This window comes from Oncorhynchus mykiss, chromosome 7, assembly GCF_013265735.2.
Source record: "Oncorhynchus mykiss isolate Arlee chromosome 7, USDA_OmykA_1.1, whole genome shotgun sequence".
Classification (NCBI taxonomy): domain Eukaryota; kingdom Metazoa; phylum Chordata; class Actinopteri; order Salmoniformes; family Salmonidae; genus Oncorhynchus; species Oncorhynchus mykiss.
In genome coordinates, this window is record NC_048571.1 from 71,939,637 (window position 1) to 71,956,928 (window position 17,292).

At 42.4% G+C, this 17,292-nt stretch overlaps 1 protein-coding gene across 2 annotated transcripts in view; it reads left to right on the forward strand.

Annotated features, from left to right (window-relative positions):
* The window catches only part of LOC110528432 (serine/threonine-protein kinase WNK1), a 56,240-nt gene that overhangs the window by 2,312 nt on the left and 36,636 nt on the right, over nucleotides 1-17,292 (forward strand). For both annotated transcript variants that reach the window (XM_036984007.1, XM_036984006.1), the window contains exons 2-5: nucleotides 15,019-15,191; nucleotides 15,532-15,752; nucleotides 16,061-16,218; nucleotides 17,122-17,210. In XM_036984007.1, coding sequence (XP_036839902.1) covers nucleotides 15,019-15,191; nucleotides 15,532-15,752; nucleotides 16,061-16,218; nucleotides 17,122-17,210 — 641 coding nt within the window. The remainder of the gene's footprint in view (nucleotides 1-15,018; nucleotides 15,192-15,531; nucleotides 15,753-16,060; nucleotides 16,219-17,121; nucleotides 17,211-17,292) is intronic.

Consider the following 17,292-nt stretch of genomic DNA (forward strand, 5'->3'; position numbering starts at 1 on the left):
GTCATAGACTTACTTCTATGATAGGCCTACCACTGCACAGACACACTGACATTATTGTCGGTGACACCACTTGAACCAATGCTATTCCAGTTGCATGCATTTTTAATCTGCATGTCAGGGATTACAATTTCCCCTCTTCCTGTATGGGGATTTTAGTCAGTGTACAGACTGTCACTGACAGAGTGACTGGTGGTAATATGAGGGTAAACGCAAGTATACACCGTATACCCACTTATTTTATAGTGCACATTGCATATACTCACTTCTTAATCTCCACAATGCATATCAAAGTAGTGTAATGGAGGTATATGATGTACCAATTAATTAAGCTGATGGAACAGATAAAAATGTTTTGCTTAAAATGTTGATAAACTATTATTTCTTCACAATTTGGTGCAGCAATGTGAACAAGGCGCTAGGTCTACGCGTCAGTGTTCCATAAAGCAATTTGCGGTAAAATTTGGTAAAATTTGTTCTAAAATGCCGCAGCAGTAGTTTCTTGGACAAAAGATGGAAATAATTATGAATTTAGAAAGAGAGAAGATCTAAAGATGCAACAACTATCATGGGTTGCTAATATGACTATGATAATGCCTTTGGCAATGAAAACAAGTTGAAAGAAAACCAATAGAACAGGAACCAACTGGACACACACTGGTTGAATCAACGTTGTTTCTACGTAATTTTTTGACATGCCACCAGGGGTCTTTTCACAATCCTCAAATCCAGAACAAATTCAAGAAAGCATACAGTATTATATAGAGACATTATTGCATGGAACTCTGTTCCATCTCATATTGCTCAAGTGAACAGCAAACCCGGGTTTAAAAATTAGATCAAGTAACACCTCACGGCACAACGCCTCTCCCCTATTTGACCTACATAGTTTGTATGTATGTATTGATATGTAGGCTACGTGTGCCTTTTGCCATTTTGAAAAATGATGTAGTTCTGTCCTTGAGCTGTTGTCTTTTGATGTTCTGTATTATATCATGTTTCATGTTTTGTGTGGACCCCAGGAAGAGTAGCTGCTGCGTTTGGTTGAGTTGTCAACTAACGTGAATTCTACTTCAAGTCAACAAAACATTTCACCATGTCATTGGGTTTAGGTTCAAAGTTGGCAAAAAAAACAATGTTGATAACTTTTTGCAAATCCAATCCGTTTTCCGCGTGGATTCAACGTTGTCACATAGATGTTGTTGAAATTACATTGAATCAACATTGTTTCCACTTCATTTCCTCAAAACAATTTAATGTGATGACGTTAAATCAACGTTTTTTTCTTCAGCCAACCTTTAACCTAAATCCAATGTCATGGAGCATTTCAAACTGACAGCCAGCCGCTGTCTGATGTGGTGCCGTGCCTTCTCAACCTTGAAGCGCACTTGCAGTCAACTACTATTGCAAAACAGTTGGCACAGGTCCCCCTGAAGTCACTGCGTGAGCGCTTCGTATGCATACTGAATCCTTTGGCATCCAACTTCCACATAACCTTTGCAGCAGATTGCCAAGATGGATCCAAGTGCGTCTCTGGAACTTCGCTCAACAGACATGGAACCACTGATGAGGGAAGTAAGTCTGACAATACCAGTATCGCAATATTTTTTCCAATGCAAAAAATGAAAACAGGACCAACTGTTTGGTCCTTCAAAAACCTGCTGAATGTAAAATATTGTGTACTATAGCTTGGAAAATGAATAAATGTGACTGGATGACAACATCATTTTGTTTGTTTACAACATTAGTTAAAAAAAAAAAATCTGGTTGCCACTTTACTAACAAGTACCGCGATGCTGGTATCGTCCCGGCCCTAGAGGGAAGCAGAGTCTCTTTTTACATCGGCAAATCAGAGAGTACAGCCATGGAGCAGCAGGACACCAGGAAGATGCCAGACAGATGAATCCAGCAAGGGTCTTGACCACAGTACTTCAGAAATATTGCTTATTTGCTTCGAAGATTGTGTCTGGGGTCACTGTCCAGCCGAAGGGTCAACCTGGCAGAGCACTAAGTGCCCCATGTGGACTGCGGAAATACCTGGAAGAGGTAAAAGGGGGTATGTGTACACACATACTCAAATAAAATAACATGTTATTTGTCACATACATGTGTTTAGCAGATGTTATTGCGGGTGTAGTGAAATGCTTGTGCTTCTAGTTTCGACAGTGCAGCAATATCTAACAAGTAATATCTAACAATTTCCCAACAAATACCTAATACACACTAATCTAAGTAAAGCAATGGAATTAGGAATATATAAATATATGGACCGGAAATGTCAGAGCGGCATAGACTGAGTATAGTATATAATACAGTATATACATATGAGATGAGCAATGCAAGATATGTAAACATTATTAAAGTGACATTATTTAAAGTGACAAGTGTTCCATTTATTAAAGTGGCCAATGATTTCAAGTCTGTGTATGTAGGCTGCAGCCTCTGTGCTAGTGTTGACTATTTAACAGTCTTATGGCCTTGAAATAGAAGCTGTTTTTCAGTCTCTCGGTCCCAGCTTTGATGCACCTGTACTGACTTCGCCTTCTGGATGATAGCGGGGTGAACAGGCAGTGGCTTGGGTGGTTGTTGTACTTGATGATCTTTTTGGCCTTCCTGTGACATCGGGTGGTGTAGGTGTAGGTGTAGATGCGTTGTGCAGACCGCACCAGCCTCTGGAGAGCCTTTGCAGTTGTGGGCGGTGCAGTTGCCACAACAGCCCAACAGGAGGCTCTCAATTGTGCATATATAAAAGTTTGTGAGGGTTTTAGGTGACAAGCCAAACTCTGTTGCGCCTTCTTCACCACACTGTCTGTGTGGGTGGATCATTTCAGTTTGTTGTGATGTGTACACTGAAGAACTTTCCACCTTCTCCACTGGTGTCCCATCGAAGTGGATCAGGGGTTGATCCCTCTGCTGTTTCCTGAAGTCCAGGATCATCTCCTTTGTTTCGTGGTCGTTGAGTGAGAGGTTATTTTCCTGACACCACACTCCCAGAGCCCTCACCTCCTCCCTGTAGGTTGTCTCATCGTTGTTGTTAATCAAGCCTGCTACTGTTGTGTCATCTGCAAACTTGATGATTGAGTTGGAGGCATGCATGGCCATGCAGTCATGGGCAAACAGAGAATACAGGAGGGGGCTGAGCACGCACCCTTGTGGGGCCCCAGTGTTGAGGATCAGTGAAGTGTAGATGTTGTTTCCTACCACCACCTGGGGGCCAGACAGATCAGGAAGTCCAGGACCCAATTGCACAGGACAGGGTTCAGATCCATGGCCTTGAACTTAATGTTGACCTTGGAGGGTACTATGATGTTGAATGCTGAGCTAGAGTCAATGAACAGCATTCTTACATAGGTATTCCTCTTGTCCAGATGGGAAGGGCAGTGTGCAGTGTGACGGCGATTGCATCGTCTGTGGACCTATTGGGGCGGTAAGCAAATTGAAGTGGGTCTAGGGTGGTAGGTAAGGTAGAGGTGATTTGATCCTTGGGCGATAGTAATTTAGTTCAGTTACCTATGCATTCTTGGGAACAGGGACATTGGTGGCCATCTTGAAGCATGTGGAGACAGCAGTCTGGGATAGGGAATGATTTAATATGTCCGTAAATACACCAGCCAGCTGGTCTGCGCATGCTCTGAGGATGTGGCTAGGGATGCCGTCTGGGCCGGCAGCCTTGCGAGGGTTAACACGTTTAAATGTTTTACTCACGTCAACCACGGAGAAGGAGAGCCCACTGTTCTTGGTAGCTGGCTGCGTCAGTGGCACTGTGTTATCCACAAAGCGGTCGATGAAGTGTTTAGCTTGTCTGGGAGAAAGGCGTCAGTGTCTGTGGCATAGCTTGTTTTCCTTTTGTAGTCTGTGATTGACTGTAGACCCTGCCACATACATCTTATGTCTGAGCTGTTGAATTGCGACTCTGTTTGATTGCCTTACGGAGGGAATGACCACTCTGTTATTATTCTGCCATACTCCCAGTCACCTTACCATGGTTAAATACGGTGGTTCGCGCTAACAGTTAAGTGTGAATGCTGCCATTTATCCACGGTTTCTGATTATGGTAGGTTTTAATTTGTCACAGTGGGTACCACATCTCCTATACACTTATTAATATCCTCAGTAACCGTCTCGGTGTACACATCAATATTATTCCCCCGAAGGTATTCGGAACATATCTCAGTCCGCATGATCAAAACAATCTTGAAGTGTGGATTCCGTATGGTCAGACCAGCGTTGAATAGTCCTTAGCATGGGTACTTCCTGTTTGAGTTTCTGCCTATTGGAAGGGAGGAGCGAAATGGAGTTGTGGTCAGATTTTCTGAAAGTATGGCAGGGGAGGGCCTTGTATGCATCCCGGAAGTTGGAGTAGCAATGGTCGAGTGTTTTTCCAGTGTGAGTGCTACAGTCGATATGCTGACAGAATTTAGGAAGCCTTTTCCTCAAATTTGCTTCGTTAAAATCCCCAGCTTTAATAAATGCAGCCTCATGGTTTCCAGTTTACACGAAGTCCAGTGAAGTTCCTTGAGGGCCATCGTGGTATCGGCTTGATTTACACGGCTGTGACAATAACCGAAGAGAATTCTCTTGGGAGATAATACGGTTGGCATTCAATTGTGAGAAATTCTAGTTCGGATGAACTAAAGGACTTGAGTCCCTGTATGTTATTACAATTACACCATGAGTCGTTAATCATGTAACATACATGATTAACCCTTCTTCTTCCCGGAGAGATGTTTATTCCTGTCGGCACGATGGACTGAGAATCCAGATGGCTGGACCGACTGTGACAGTATATAACGGGAGAGCCATGTTTCCGTGAAACAGAGTATGTTACAATCCCTGATGTCTCTCTGGATAGAGATACATGTTTACAATGACATAAACATAACATATTCAATGTGCCATGACTTAATTTGTCTTTTTTCCCCTCTCTTTCTGTCAGATAAAGGTAAAGGTACATCTACTAAAGTAAAATAAAGCATTGGATTGGAGTAAACATGGGAGTTTCCTTCCACTATATTTATTGCATCAGTCTAGGGATTTATCCTTTAAATCCAAGTCACATTAGGATTAATTAATAATTTTAACCTAAACAAACCTATGTCCTGACTATGGAGTTGTATGGAGTCCTCTAGTGGCAGTAATCCTTTGTTAGCATGAGCAGGGCCATTGAGGACTTTTGCCATTTTGATTTAGTCAGCTGGGCAGGACTTCCAGCTTCATTGGCTGATCCCTCCTGATGACCCAGGTTAGAGTCAGGACAGCTAGGTCATCAGGAGGGATCAGCAAATGAATTTTACTTTTGAAGAAGAAAATTGACTATTTCAAGATGGAGATGGCCTCAATGGTGCTGCCCATCCTGTCACTGATACCATCATGACACAGATACAGAGATGTTATGCCTATCCAGTCTATGGATACCTTTGACAGTGTTTACAGCTGTGTACAATATTTGCACATTATACTTTTTAAAAATTCTTTAAGCTCTATCAAGTTGGTTGTTGATCATTGCTAGAAAGCCATGTTCAAGTCTTGTCATAGATTTTTCAAGCCGATTTAAGTCAGAACTGTAACTAGACCACTCAGGAACATTCCATGTTGTCTTGGTAAGCAACTGTATACTTGGCCTTGTGTTTTAGATTATTTTCCTGCTAAAAGGTGCATTTGTCTCCCAGTGTCTGTTGGAATGCAGACTGAACCAGACATTCCTCTCGGATTTTGCCTGTGCTTAACTCAATCACGTTTATTTTTATCCCCCCCCAAAAACTCCCTTGTCCTTGCCATTGACAAGCATACCCATAATATGATGCAGCCACCACCATGCTTGAAAATATGAAGAGTAGTACTCAGTGATGTGTTGTGTTGGATTTGCCCCAAACACAACGCTCATTATTCAGGTCATTTTAAAATGTTTTCGTTGTTGTGGTTTTACTTTAGTGCAAACAGGATGCATGTTTTGGAATATTTGTATTGTGTACAGGCTTCCTTCTTTTGTGGTTGAATCTGTGGTTTAAATTCATTGCTCGACTGAGGGATTTTACAGATAATTGTATGTGTGGTGTACAGAGATGAGGAAGTCGTTCAAAAATCATGTTAAACACTATTATTACACAGAGAGTGACTCCATGCAACTTATTATGTGACTTGTTAATCACATTTTTATTCCAGAACTTTTTTAGGCTTGCCATAACAATGGGGCTGAATAATTATTGACTCAAGACATTTCAGCTTCATTTTTAATTACAAACTTTTCTAAAAACATAATTCCACTTTGACATTATGGGGTATTGTGTGTAGGGCAGTGACACAAAATCTCAGTTTAATCAATTTTAAATTCAGGCTGTACCACAACCAAATGTGGAAAAGTGAAGATGTGTGAATACTTTCTGAAGGCACTGTAAATGGTTCCTAGCCTCCCACGCATAGTCCCTAAAACTAAAACTACTATAAATAATTAAAAAACTAAATATAAATGTTTTTTTTTTATCAAACTGAAGCTAAATAAAAACGAGTAAATCACGTCTGAAAACTAACTGAAACTAAACTGAATTTATAATACAAATCTGAAAATGAATAGTTATAAAAAATAATATTAAATCACAAAACTATAATAACCTTGCTCTGGGCAGTCAGTATGCCAGCCTACCAGGACTAATTGAGGTCTGTTCTTGCAGAGTATGTAGTCACAAACCAATACAGATCCATTGTTTTGATGCAATTCCTTTAGAGTATCTTGGGTGACATGTATGTCAAATTCTCCCTCCTTCCCTGCTCTCCCATCTCTCCCTCTCTACTCTCTTTCCCTCATAATCACTACCATCATGGGTTTCGTTTGGACAGTCCAAGCAAAGTCTTCATGCAGACTCCATGCAGGTAACTGGGTGACTCTGTGTATAGTTGGGTATAGCTACAGTTACTTTCACAGTTGCTTTGACATGTCCGGCTGTGTATTAACAAAAACTCAGCTCTCAGCTATTCAGCCCCCTTAACGCAAATTACTCTAAAATCAAAGCCATGCATTCATGATAGTGACATTGTGCCTATTGATGTGTCTTTGGCACCATTGTGTTTAATACAACTCTATTCTCTACGTTTTCAGCGGACTGAAAAATGACCCCCCACGTTTCTGTAGGACAGATCTGGGTTTGGTCCATTTGCGGTCAATTTTCTGTACTGCTGCATAGAACGTTTTAGGGTGTCGCAAGAGGAGCTGAGAGAGGAGTTTAGTGTCAGAGCAGAGACAGCTGAGAGAGGAGTTTAGTGTCAGAGCAGAGACAGCTGAGAGAGGAGTTTAGTGTCAGAGCAGAGACAGCTGAGAGAGGAGTTTAGTGTCAGATCAGAGACAGCTGAGAGAGGAGTTTAGTGTCAGAGCAGAGACAGCTGAGAGAGGAGTTTAGTGTCAGAGCAGAGACAGCTGAGAGAGGAGTTTAGTGTCAGAGCAGAGACAGCTGAGAGAGGAGTTTAGTGTCAGAGCAGAGACAGCTGAGAGAGGAGTTTAGTGTCAGAGCAGAGACAGCTGAGAGAGGAGTTTAGTGTCAGAGCAGAGACAGCTGAGAGAGGAGTTTAGTGTCAGATCAGAGACAGCTGAGAGAGGAGTTTAGTGTCAGAGCAGAGACAGCTGAGAGAGGAGTTTAGTGTCAGAGCAGAGACAGCTGAGAGAGGAGTTTAGTGTCAGAGCAGAGACAGCTGAGAGAGGAGTTTAGTGTCAGAGCAGAGACAGCTGAGAGAGGAGTTTAGTGTCAGAGCAGAGACAGCTGAGAGAGAAGTTTAGTGTCAGATCAGAGACAGCTGAGAGAGGAGTTTAGTGTCAGAGCAGAGACAGCTGAGAGAGGAGTTTAGTGTCAGAGCAGAGACATCTGAGAGAGGAGTTTAGTGTCAGAGCAGAGACAGCTGAGAGAGGAGTTTAGTGTCAGAGCAGAGACAGCTGAGAGAGGAGTTTAGTGTCAGAGCAGAGACAGCTGAGAGAGGAGTTTAGTGTCAGAGCAGAGACAGCTGAGAGAGAAGTTTAGTGTCAGATCAGAGACAGCTGAGAGAGGAGTTTAGTGTCAGAGCAGAGACAGCTGAGAGAGGAGTTTAGTGTCAGAGCAGAGACATCTGAGAGAGGAGTTTAGTGTCAGAGCAGAGACAGCTGAGAGAGGAGTTTAGTGTCAGAGCAGAGACAGCTGAGAGAGGAGTTTAGTGTCAGAGCAGAGACAGCTGAGAGAGGAGTTCAGTTTCAGAGCAGAGACAGCTGAGAGAGGAGTTTAGTGTGAGAGCAGAGACAGCTGAGAGAGGAGTTTAGTGTCAGAGCAGAAACCGGTGAGAGAGGAGTTTAGTGTCAGAGCAGAGACAGCTGAGAGAGGAGTTTAGTGTCAGAGCAGAGACAGCTGAGAGAGGAGTTTAGTGTCAGAGCAGAAACCGGTGAGAGAGGAGTTTAGTGTCAGAGCAGAGGCAGCTGAGAGAGGAGTTTAGTGTCAGAGCAGAGACAGCTGAGAGAGGAGTTTAGTGTCAGAGCAGAGACAGCTGAGAGAGGAAGAGACTAGTTCACTGGCATTGGTTTAGAACAGCATCTGATACATTTCACAAATCTGTGTATGGATGTGACGTCATAATTTAACAATTCATGCAGTATACACAGCCTACCATATGCACCCTTCGGCTATGCCTGTAAATACACTGTTTCAGTGCACAGGCAGGTGAGTCAGAGTATGTGTTGTGGTTCCAGAACTAAGCCAAGGGAGAGGGAGATATTCAGTAGTTTCAGACACAGAGGGGTCCTGTACCTGGACTTTGAATTACTCCCCTCTGGGCGCAGGTATAGGGCACCCCTCAGCAGGAAAAATAGAACGAGACAATCATTTGTGCCAGGTGTGATATCCCTCCTAAATAGCTCAGGGAATGTTCCCATTGACTCCGTAAGGCCAGCAGGCTAGTCTTTTCTTCTTTTTTATTTCATGTTTTACTTCTTATTTCTTACTATTATTATTTTTATTGGTGCGTAACTGTTATGAAAGTTGTATTATCAATTTGGTTTTGTATTTAAACGCCACTTTAAATGTGTACATGACACTGCAACAACATTTTCCCATGGGGACAATAAAGTCAGTAAGTAAGCAAGCAAGCAAGCAAGTAAGTAAGCAAGCAAGCCAGTCGGTCAGTCAGTCAGTAAGTAAGTAAGTGTGTTTTTGCTATGGAGCTGATGCAGCATTTTCAGTGTTAGACCCAGGATTGGAGAGGGTATTTTTTAGGAACAATTTTAGCCTGGAGCCCCCTTGTTGTTTAGGTTCCCCAGGGGGAGTCAAGGTGCATCTCAAATGCCACCCTATTCCCTATATAGTGCACTAAAAGTAGTGAACTATAAAGGGAATAGGGTGTCATTTGGGACACAGACTTAGTCTCCTCTGCAGCCTGTCAGGTCCTCTATGCTGGGAGAGGAGAGATTTGATTTATTTACCAGGTAAGTTGTCTGAGAACACATTCTCATTTACAGAAATGACCTGGGGAATAGTTACAGGGGAGAGGAATGAGCTAACTGTAAGCTGGGGATGATTAGGTGACCATGATGGTATGAGGGTCGGATTGGGAATTTAACCAGGACACCAGGGTTAACACCCCTACTCTTACGATAAGTGCCATGGGTTTAACATCCCAGCCGGAAGACAGCGGACTGACCAGGACCAACCCTGCTTAGTTTCAGAAGTAAGCCAGCAGTGGGATGCAGGGTAGTATGCTGCTGGCAAATGAGAGAGGAGGGATGATATGAGAGGAGAGATGATATGAGAGGAGAGATGAGAGGGGAGATGAGAGAGGAGAGGAGATGAGAGAGGAGAGATTATATGAGAGGAGAGATGAGGGGAGTGAGGGGGGGGGAGTGATAATTCAGCAATTATACTCTCCATGGAGATAATACCTCGCCCTTCAGTGCTCCTGTGCTACAGTGATACAGGGCATCAGGACATCAAAAGTGTGTGTGCGTGAGAGAGAGACAGAGAAAAAAAATATATAAAGAAATATTAGGGAAATAAAAGAGATAGCAAAAGAGAGAGATAATTGAGTGAAAAGAAAAAAGGGGATACAGCCGAGATTGTCGAAGACATCTTCTGCAGAAATACTTCATAAATGTAGTAATACTTATTTAGTAAATCAACTGATCATATGGATGTGTTTCCCTCTCACGGTCCCTATCTCTGGGCCAGACTGATTTACCAGGTCCTGATTGTCTCGGATCAGTGGATGATGCAACATGATTCAGGGAATAAAATACTGCCAGCTGCCAGTGTGTCTGATCAGCTGAGGATACAGTTATATATATATATATATATATATATATATATACAGTGGGGAGAAAAAGTATTTGATACACTGACGATTTTGCAAGGTTTCCTACTTACAATGCATGTACTTTTCATCATAGGTACACTTCAACTGTGAGAGACGGAATCTAAAACAAAATCCAGAAAATCACATTGTATGATTTTTAAGTAATTAATTTGCATTTTATTGCATGACATAAGTTTTTGATACATCAGAAAAGCAGAACTGAATATTTGGTACAGAAACCTTAGTTTGCAATTACAGAGATCATACGTTTCCTGTAGTTCTTGACCAGGTTTGCACACACTGCAGCGGGGATTTTGTCCCACTCCTCCATCCAGATCCTTCAGGTTTCGGGGCTGTCGCTGGGCAATACGGACTTTCAGCTCCCTCCAAAGATTTTCTATTGGGTTCAGGTCTGGAGACTGGCTAGGCCACTCCAGGACCTTGAGATGCTTCTTACGGAGCCACTCCTTAGTTGCCCTGGCTGTGTGTTTCGGGTCGTTGTCATGCTGGAAGACCCAGCCACGACCCATCTTCAATGCTCTTACTGAGGGAAGGAGGTTGTTGGCCAAGATCTCGCGATACATGGCCCCATCCATCCTCCCCTCAATACGGTGCAGTCGTCCTATCCCCTTTGCAGAAAAGCATCCCCAAAGAATGATGTTTCCAACTCCATGCTTCATGGTTGGGATGGTGTTCTTGGGGTTGTACTCATCCTTCTCCAAACACGGCGAGTGGAGTTTAGACCAAAAAGCTATATTTTTGTCTCATCAGACCACATGACCTTCTCCCATTCCTCCTCTGGATCATCCAGATGGCCATTGGCAAACTTCAGATGGGCCTGGACATGCGCTGGCTTGAGCAGGGGGACCTTGCGTGCGCTGCAGGATTTTAATCCATGATGGCGTAGTGTGTTACTAATGGTTTTCTTTGAGACTGTGGTCCCAGCTCTCTTCAGGTCATTGACCAGGTCCTGCCGTGTAGTTCTGGGCTGATCCCTCACCTTCCTCATGATCATTGATGCCCCACGAGGTGAGATATTGCATAGAGCCCCAGACCGAGGGTGATTGACCGTCATCTTGAACTTCTTCCATTTTCTAATAATTGCGCCAACAGTTGTTGCCTTCTCACCAAGCTGCTTGCCTATTGTCTTGTAGCCCATCCCAGCCTTGTGCAGGTCTACAATTTTATCCCTGATGTCCTTACACAGCTCTCTGGTCTTGGCCATTGTGGAGAGGTTGGAGTCTGTTTGATTGAGTGTGTGGACAGGTGTCTTTTTATACAGGTAACGAGTTCAAACATGTGCAGTTAATACAGGTAATGAGTGGAGAACAGGAGGGCTTCTTAAAGAAAAACTTACAGGTCTGTGAGAGCCGGAATTCTTACTGATTGGTAGGTGATCAAATACTTATGTCATGCAATAAAATGCTAATTAATTACTTAAAAATCATACAATGTGATTTTCTGGATTTTGTTTAGGATTCCGTCTCTCACAGTTGAAGTGTACCTATGATATAAATTACAGACCTCTACATGCTTTGTAAGTAGGAAAACCTGCAAAATCGGCAGTGTATCAAATACTTGTTCTCCCCACTATATTTATACACACACACACACACACACACACACACACACACACACACACACACACACACACGCACACACACAAGCGCTCCCCTCTGCAGAGAGAGAGAATAGGGAAAAGGGGGGAGTGTGCGCCTGTGCAAGTCATTTGAAGATACACAGCGATCTGGCTGCTGTGTATCGGAGACAATAAACCCGTATTTAATCGTGGCTAATTGCATTCATTCTGGGTCTCACCCATTCTGTTAGAGCAGGACTCTAGTTCTATCACGATGACAAAGCTCAGTAAGGCAATCAGATGCTGTTAGTGCCACACCCTGCCTTGGAGAAAATCCATAGACAGTCACATGATCCTTATATAGCCCCAAGCAACTCCCTTACCAGTATTCACCTCCTTCCAGAATAGGATCCTGAATAGGAAATACAGTATTGGCAATTAAGGATAGGTTTACAGATGTACGATCTTAATTTGACCAGTATTGTTGCAGCAAAATAATCCTGCAGAAACAGGATTTGAACGTTTAATCCATAATTTTGCTTGATTGGTGGTTAGACTATTAAATGGCCAAAATTAGGCTACATGAGAAGTGAAATGCTGTTAATATAACCGTGTGTTATTGCGTGTTTTCAGTGAATTTATGTAAATCATGAAGCTCATCTGCATTTCCTGTGGTGCTGGAAAGTTCTCAGCAACAAAGGAGTGATCAAATGAAGATCCTACATCTGTAATAGGCTAGCATCTGCTTACTAATATGTTAGTTGTTTGGATATACGACAGCTTAGATGGTTATGGGCTTTAGGTGAAATTCGGCTCGGCACCTTCCTCCAATAATCCATGCTTGTGAATGGACATGATTTATTTCTGCAATCGGAACTCTGTAACACTCTATGCACACGGTTCCCTGAAAAAAAATGTGTGTGTGTTTGTTTGTATGTGTCTGTGTGTTTATAGCGCCTTTAGAAAGTATTCATACCCCTTGACTTATTCCACATTTTATTGTGTTACACCCTGGATTCAATATTTTTTTCTCACCCATCTACACACAATGCCCCATAATGACTAAGTAAAATATGTTTTGAGAAATTCTGTCATATTTAATGAAAATGAATTACAGAAATATCTTATTTACATAAGTATTCACACCCCTGAGTCAATACTTTGTAGAAGCACCTTTGGCACTACTTTTCTGGGTAAGTTTCTAAGAGCTTTCCACACCTGGATTGTGCAACATTTTCCATTATTCTTTTCAAAATTCATTAAGCTCTGTCAAATTGGTTGTTGATCATTGCTAGACAACCATTTTCAGGTAACGCCATAGATTTTCAAGTAGATTTAAGTCAACACTGTAACTCAGCCACTCAGGAACATTCGCTGTCTTTTTGGCAAGGAACTCCAATTGTAGATTTGGCCTTGTGCTTTAGGTTATTGTCCTGCCTAAAGGTGAATTCATCTCCCAGTGTCTGGTGGAAAGCAGACTGAACTAGATTTTCCTCTAGGATTTTGCCTGTGCTTAGCTCTATTCCGTTAATTTTTTATCCTGAAAAACTCCCCAGTCCTTAAAGATTACAAGCTTTCCCATAACATGATGCAGCCACCACTATGCTTGAAAGTATGGAGAGTGGAACTCAGTAATGTGTTGTATTGGATTTGCCCCAAACTTAGCACTTTGTAGTCAGGACAAAAAGTGAACTGCTTTGCCACATTTTTTGCAGTATTACTTTAGAACCTTTTCCAAACAGGATTTATGTTTCAGAATATTTGTATTCTGTACAGGCTTCCTTCTTTTCACTCTGTCAATTAGGTTAGTATTGTGGAGTAACTACAATGTTGTTCATCCATCCTCAGTTTTCTCCTATCACAGACATTACACTCTGTAACTGTTTTAAAGTCACCATTGGCCTCATTGTGAAATGCCTGAGTGGTTTTCTTCCTCTCCGGGCAACTGAGTTAGGGACGATGCCTGTATTTTTGTAGTGTCTGGGTGTATTGATACACCATCCATAGGGTAATTAATAACTTCACCATGCTCAAATGTAATTTAAATATCTGCTTTTTTTTTTTTTTTTTTGTGAAGTCTTTATCTGATTCACAACACCTGTTTAACAAAGCAAGACTGATCCCACTTCTGACATCACCACATATCATACAAATAGATATCTTTGCTGTACATCATGCTTTAAAAATAATGATGTCACATCTGATGTGATTCTGACATCACATCCAGATCACAGATGTGTGTTGTATACATTGTAACTGGCTGTTACGAGAAGAGAGATTCACATCCCTATGCTTCCCTTACTCAAAATTTCACACTTGCGTTAACCTCTCTGGGAAATGTGAGATGCATCCCACCTTGCCAACAGCCAGTTAAAGTGCAGGGCGCCAAAATCAAAACAACTACAATCTCATAATTAAAATTCCTGAAGCATACAAGTATTTTACATCGTTTTAAAGATAAAATTCTCGTTAATCCAGCCACAGTGTCTGAATTCAACAAGGCTTTACAGCGAAGCACCACAAACGATTATGTTAGGTCACCAAAAGTCACAGAAAAACACAGCCATTTTCCCAGCCTTAGGAACTACGTAACCAATATCCCACTGTATCTCCAATAGGGGCTGAGATAAAAAACTACAAGCCTCAGATTTCCCACTTCCGGTTTGGATTTTTTCTCAGAGTTTTTGCCTGCCATATGAGTTCTGTTATACTCACAGACATCATTCAAACCATTTTAGAACCTTCAGAGTGTTTTCTATCCAATACTAATATGCATATATTAGCATCTGGGACAGAGTAGCAGGCAGTTTACTCTGGGAACCTTATTCATCCAAGCTACTCAATACTGCCCCCCTGTCACAAAGAAGTTAACTCCAAACATAGCCTACATTCATGGGTTTGTAGTACAATCACATAACTGCTGAGACAATGGAATAGTGACTAATGGATGTTTTCAACTTGAATGCAGCATGGTCAAATCCCCATAAAATCATTAGTGACAATATTTGTAAATATTTCTATTGATACTTTATATTCAAAATCACAAGCATGGATATATTATAGAGATGATGTTATGCCAGATAATTTAAGGAACTGTGTTCCTTGTTATTTTCTGTCTTTACCTCCCCCTCTCTTCTTTCTTCTCTCAGGACCGTAAACTGACTAAAGCGGAGCGTCAGAGGTTTAAGGAGGAGGCAGAGATGTTGAAGGGTCTCCAGCACCCAAACATTGTGCGTTTCTATGACTTCTGGGAGTCACCGGTCAAAGGGAAGAAGTGCATCGTTCTTGTGACAGAGCTCATGACCTCAGGGACACTAAAAACGTGAGACACACACAACCAACAGCATGCCCCCCCCCCCCCCCCCCCCCCACACACACACACACTCCCACACAACAGTGCTGAGCTTAACATTAAATACAAGGTAAGGTATCACCTCCTTCCTAAACTGTATCACCTCCTTCCTAAGCTGTTCTTATGAAATGAAGAAAGAGTAACTTTAAACAAGGGAAATTCCACTGGTGTCAGTTTTCATGGAATGAAATAGTTCCTCCACATTTTGATTCATAGTTGAATGATAGTTGTTCATTATCAGATGGATTGTAACGTTAGTGGTCTTGATGATGAAAATCTTGATGATGATGGTCTGCCCTTTATCTTCCAGGTATCTCAAGCGTTTCAAGGTGATGAAGCCCAAGGTTCTGAGGAGCTGGTGTCGACAGATCCTGAAGGGCCTCCACTTCCTCCACACCAGGACCCCTCCCATCATCCACAGGGACCTGAAGTGTGACAACATCTTCATCACCGGCCCCACCGGTTCCGTCAAGATAGGAGACCTGGGATTAGCTACGCTGAAGAGGGCCTCCTTCGCCAAGAGTGTCATCGGTGAGGATGAGGAATCATGCTCTTTCATGCTCTGCTTGGAAGGGTAGTAAATACATCACCTGTAAAAGAGTATGGAATCTATACTGTAACTATGCATTTCATGGATTATGACAGTAATACTGTTGAGACCTGTTCGTGAATTCAATGAGCCTCTTTTGGATAGGTATATGTGAATTAGCTTAGCATGTTTATCATTTTAGCATGAGTGTGTTCCAGTGTGTAAGGAAAAACCTGTTTCTTTCTGAAGGAGCCCTGTAACTCTTGTGACCTTTGACGTTTGCCCTCTTCTCTGACCCCTGCCGTCCCAGGCACCCCAGAGTTCATGGCCCCTGAGATGTATGAGGAGCACTATGATGAGGCGGTGGACGTCTATGCCTTCGGGATGTGTATGTTGGAGATGGCCACCTCAGAATACCCCTACTCCGAGTGCCAGAACGCTGCTCAGATCTACCGCAAAGTCACCGGCGTGAGTCCAGCGAGTCCATCTTCAATCCTATCTATCACCCACACCATTGCTAGCACCAATGTTTTCTTACTAGCACCAACCCACCCACCCCATTACTATTGCCAATGTTTACTTACTAGCACTAACAGCAAAGCCATACAGATCTACAGTGAATAGTCCAAAAGGTTACCATGGTGATGCAAGCTGTTAGTACTAACAAAACAAACCTACATAAGATCACAGATACAGGCTTCTACAGAGTCACTCAGAAATATCAAAGTAGCACTAATGTTACTATAGAGATGCCAGTATGAATGAAGTGCACAGGAGGCTGGTGAGGGAGGACGGCTCATAATAATGGCTGGATTGTAGTGAATGGAATGGTATCAAACACATGGAAATGACTTAAGGAGACTTAAGGAGAACATGTCCTTGTCTCAAATGGTATTTTATTCCTTACATAGTGCACTACTTTTGATTGACTTTTCCCTATGCAGTGAAGTACATAGGGAATAGGGTGCTATTTGGAACCCATATTTGGAACATGTGCCCATATGTTTTTCCAGAGGGAGCTTCCTGACCATGTCACTGCACCACGGGGAATCTGTTCTTAATGGGGTATGACATTTGTCAGCCATCTTACTCCTGTCACAAAGAATTCAGGTTGAACGCTGTGTGTGTTGTTGTTTTTGGGACTCTGGGAGACATCACCCGATATTTGTGGACTCCAGGAAGAGTAACTGTCGCAACTGGGGATCCAAAAAATAAACAAATGTTCTTCATGTTTGTGATCATGAAGATTGTTCTTGTTTTTGCGTCTGAATGTGAATGTGAGTGTCAGTGTGAGAATGTTTGAGATATCATATGATATTCTTCGTACTTGTCATCCTGAAGATAGTTGTTATTTGTGTCTGGCATCTCCAGGGGGTGAAGCCTGCCAGTTATGATAAGATCAGTGACCCAGAGATTAAGGAGATCATCGGGGAGTGTATCTGCCATCGGAGGGAAGAGAGGTAAGTGGATAGAGTCAAGTCCATCTTTAAAGTAAACAACTGAGCAGATAGAAAGCATTAAATGATAAAAACCAACACATAT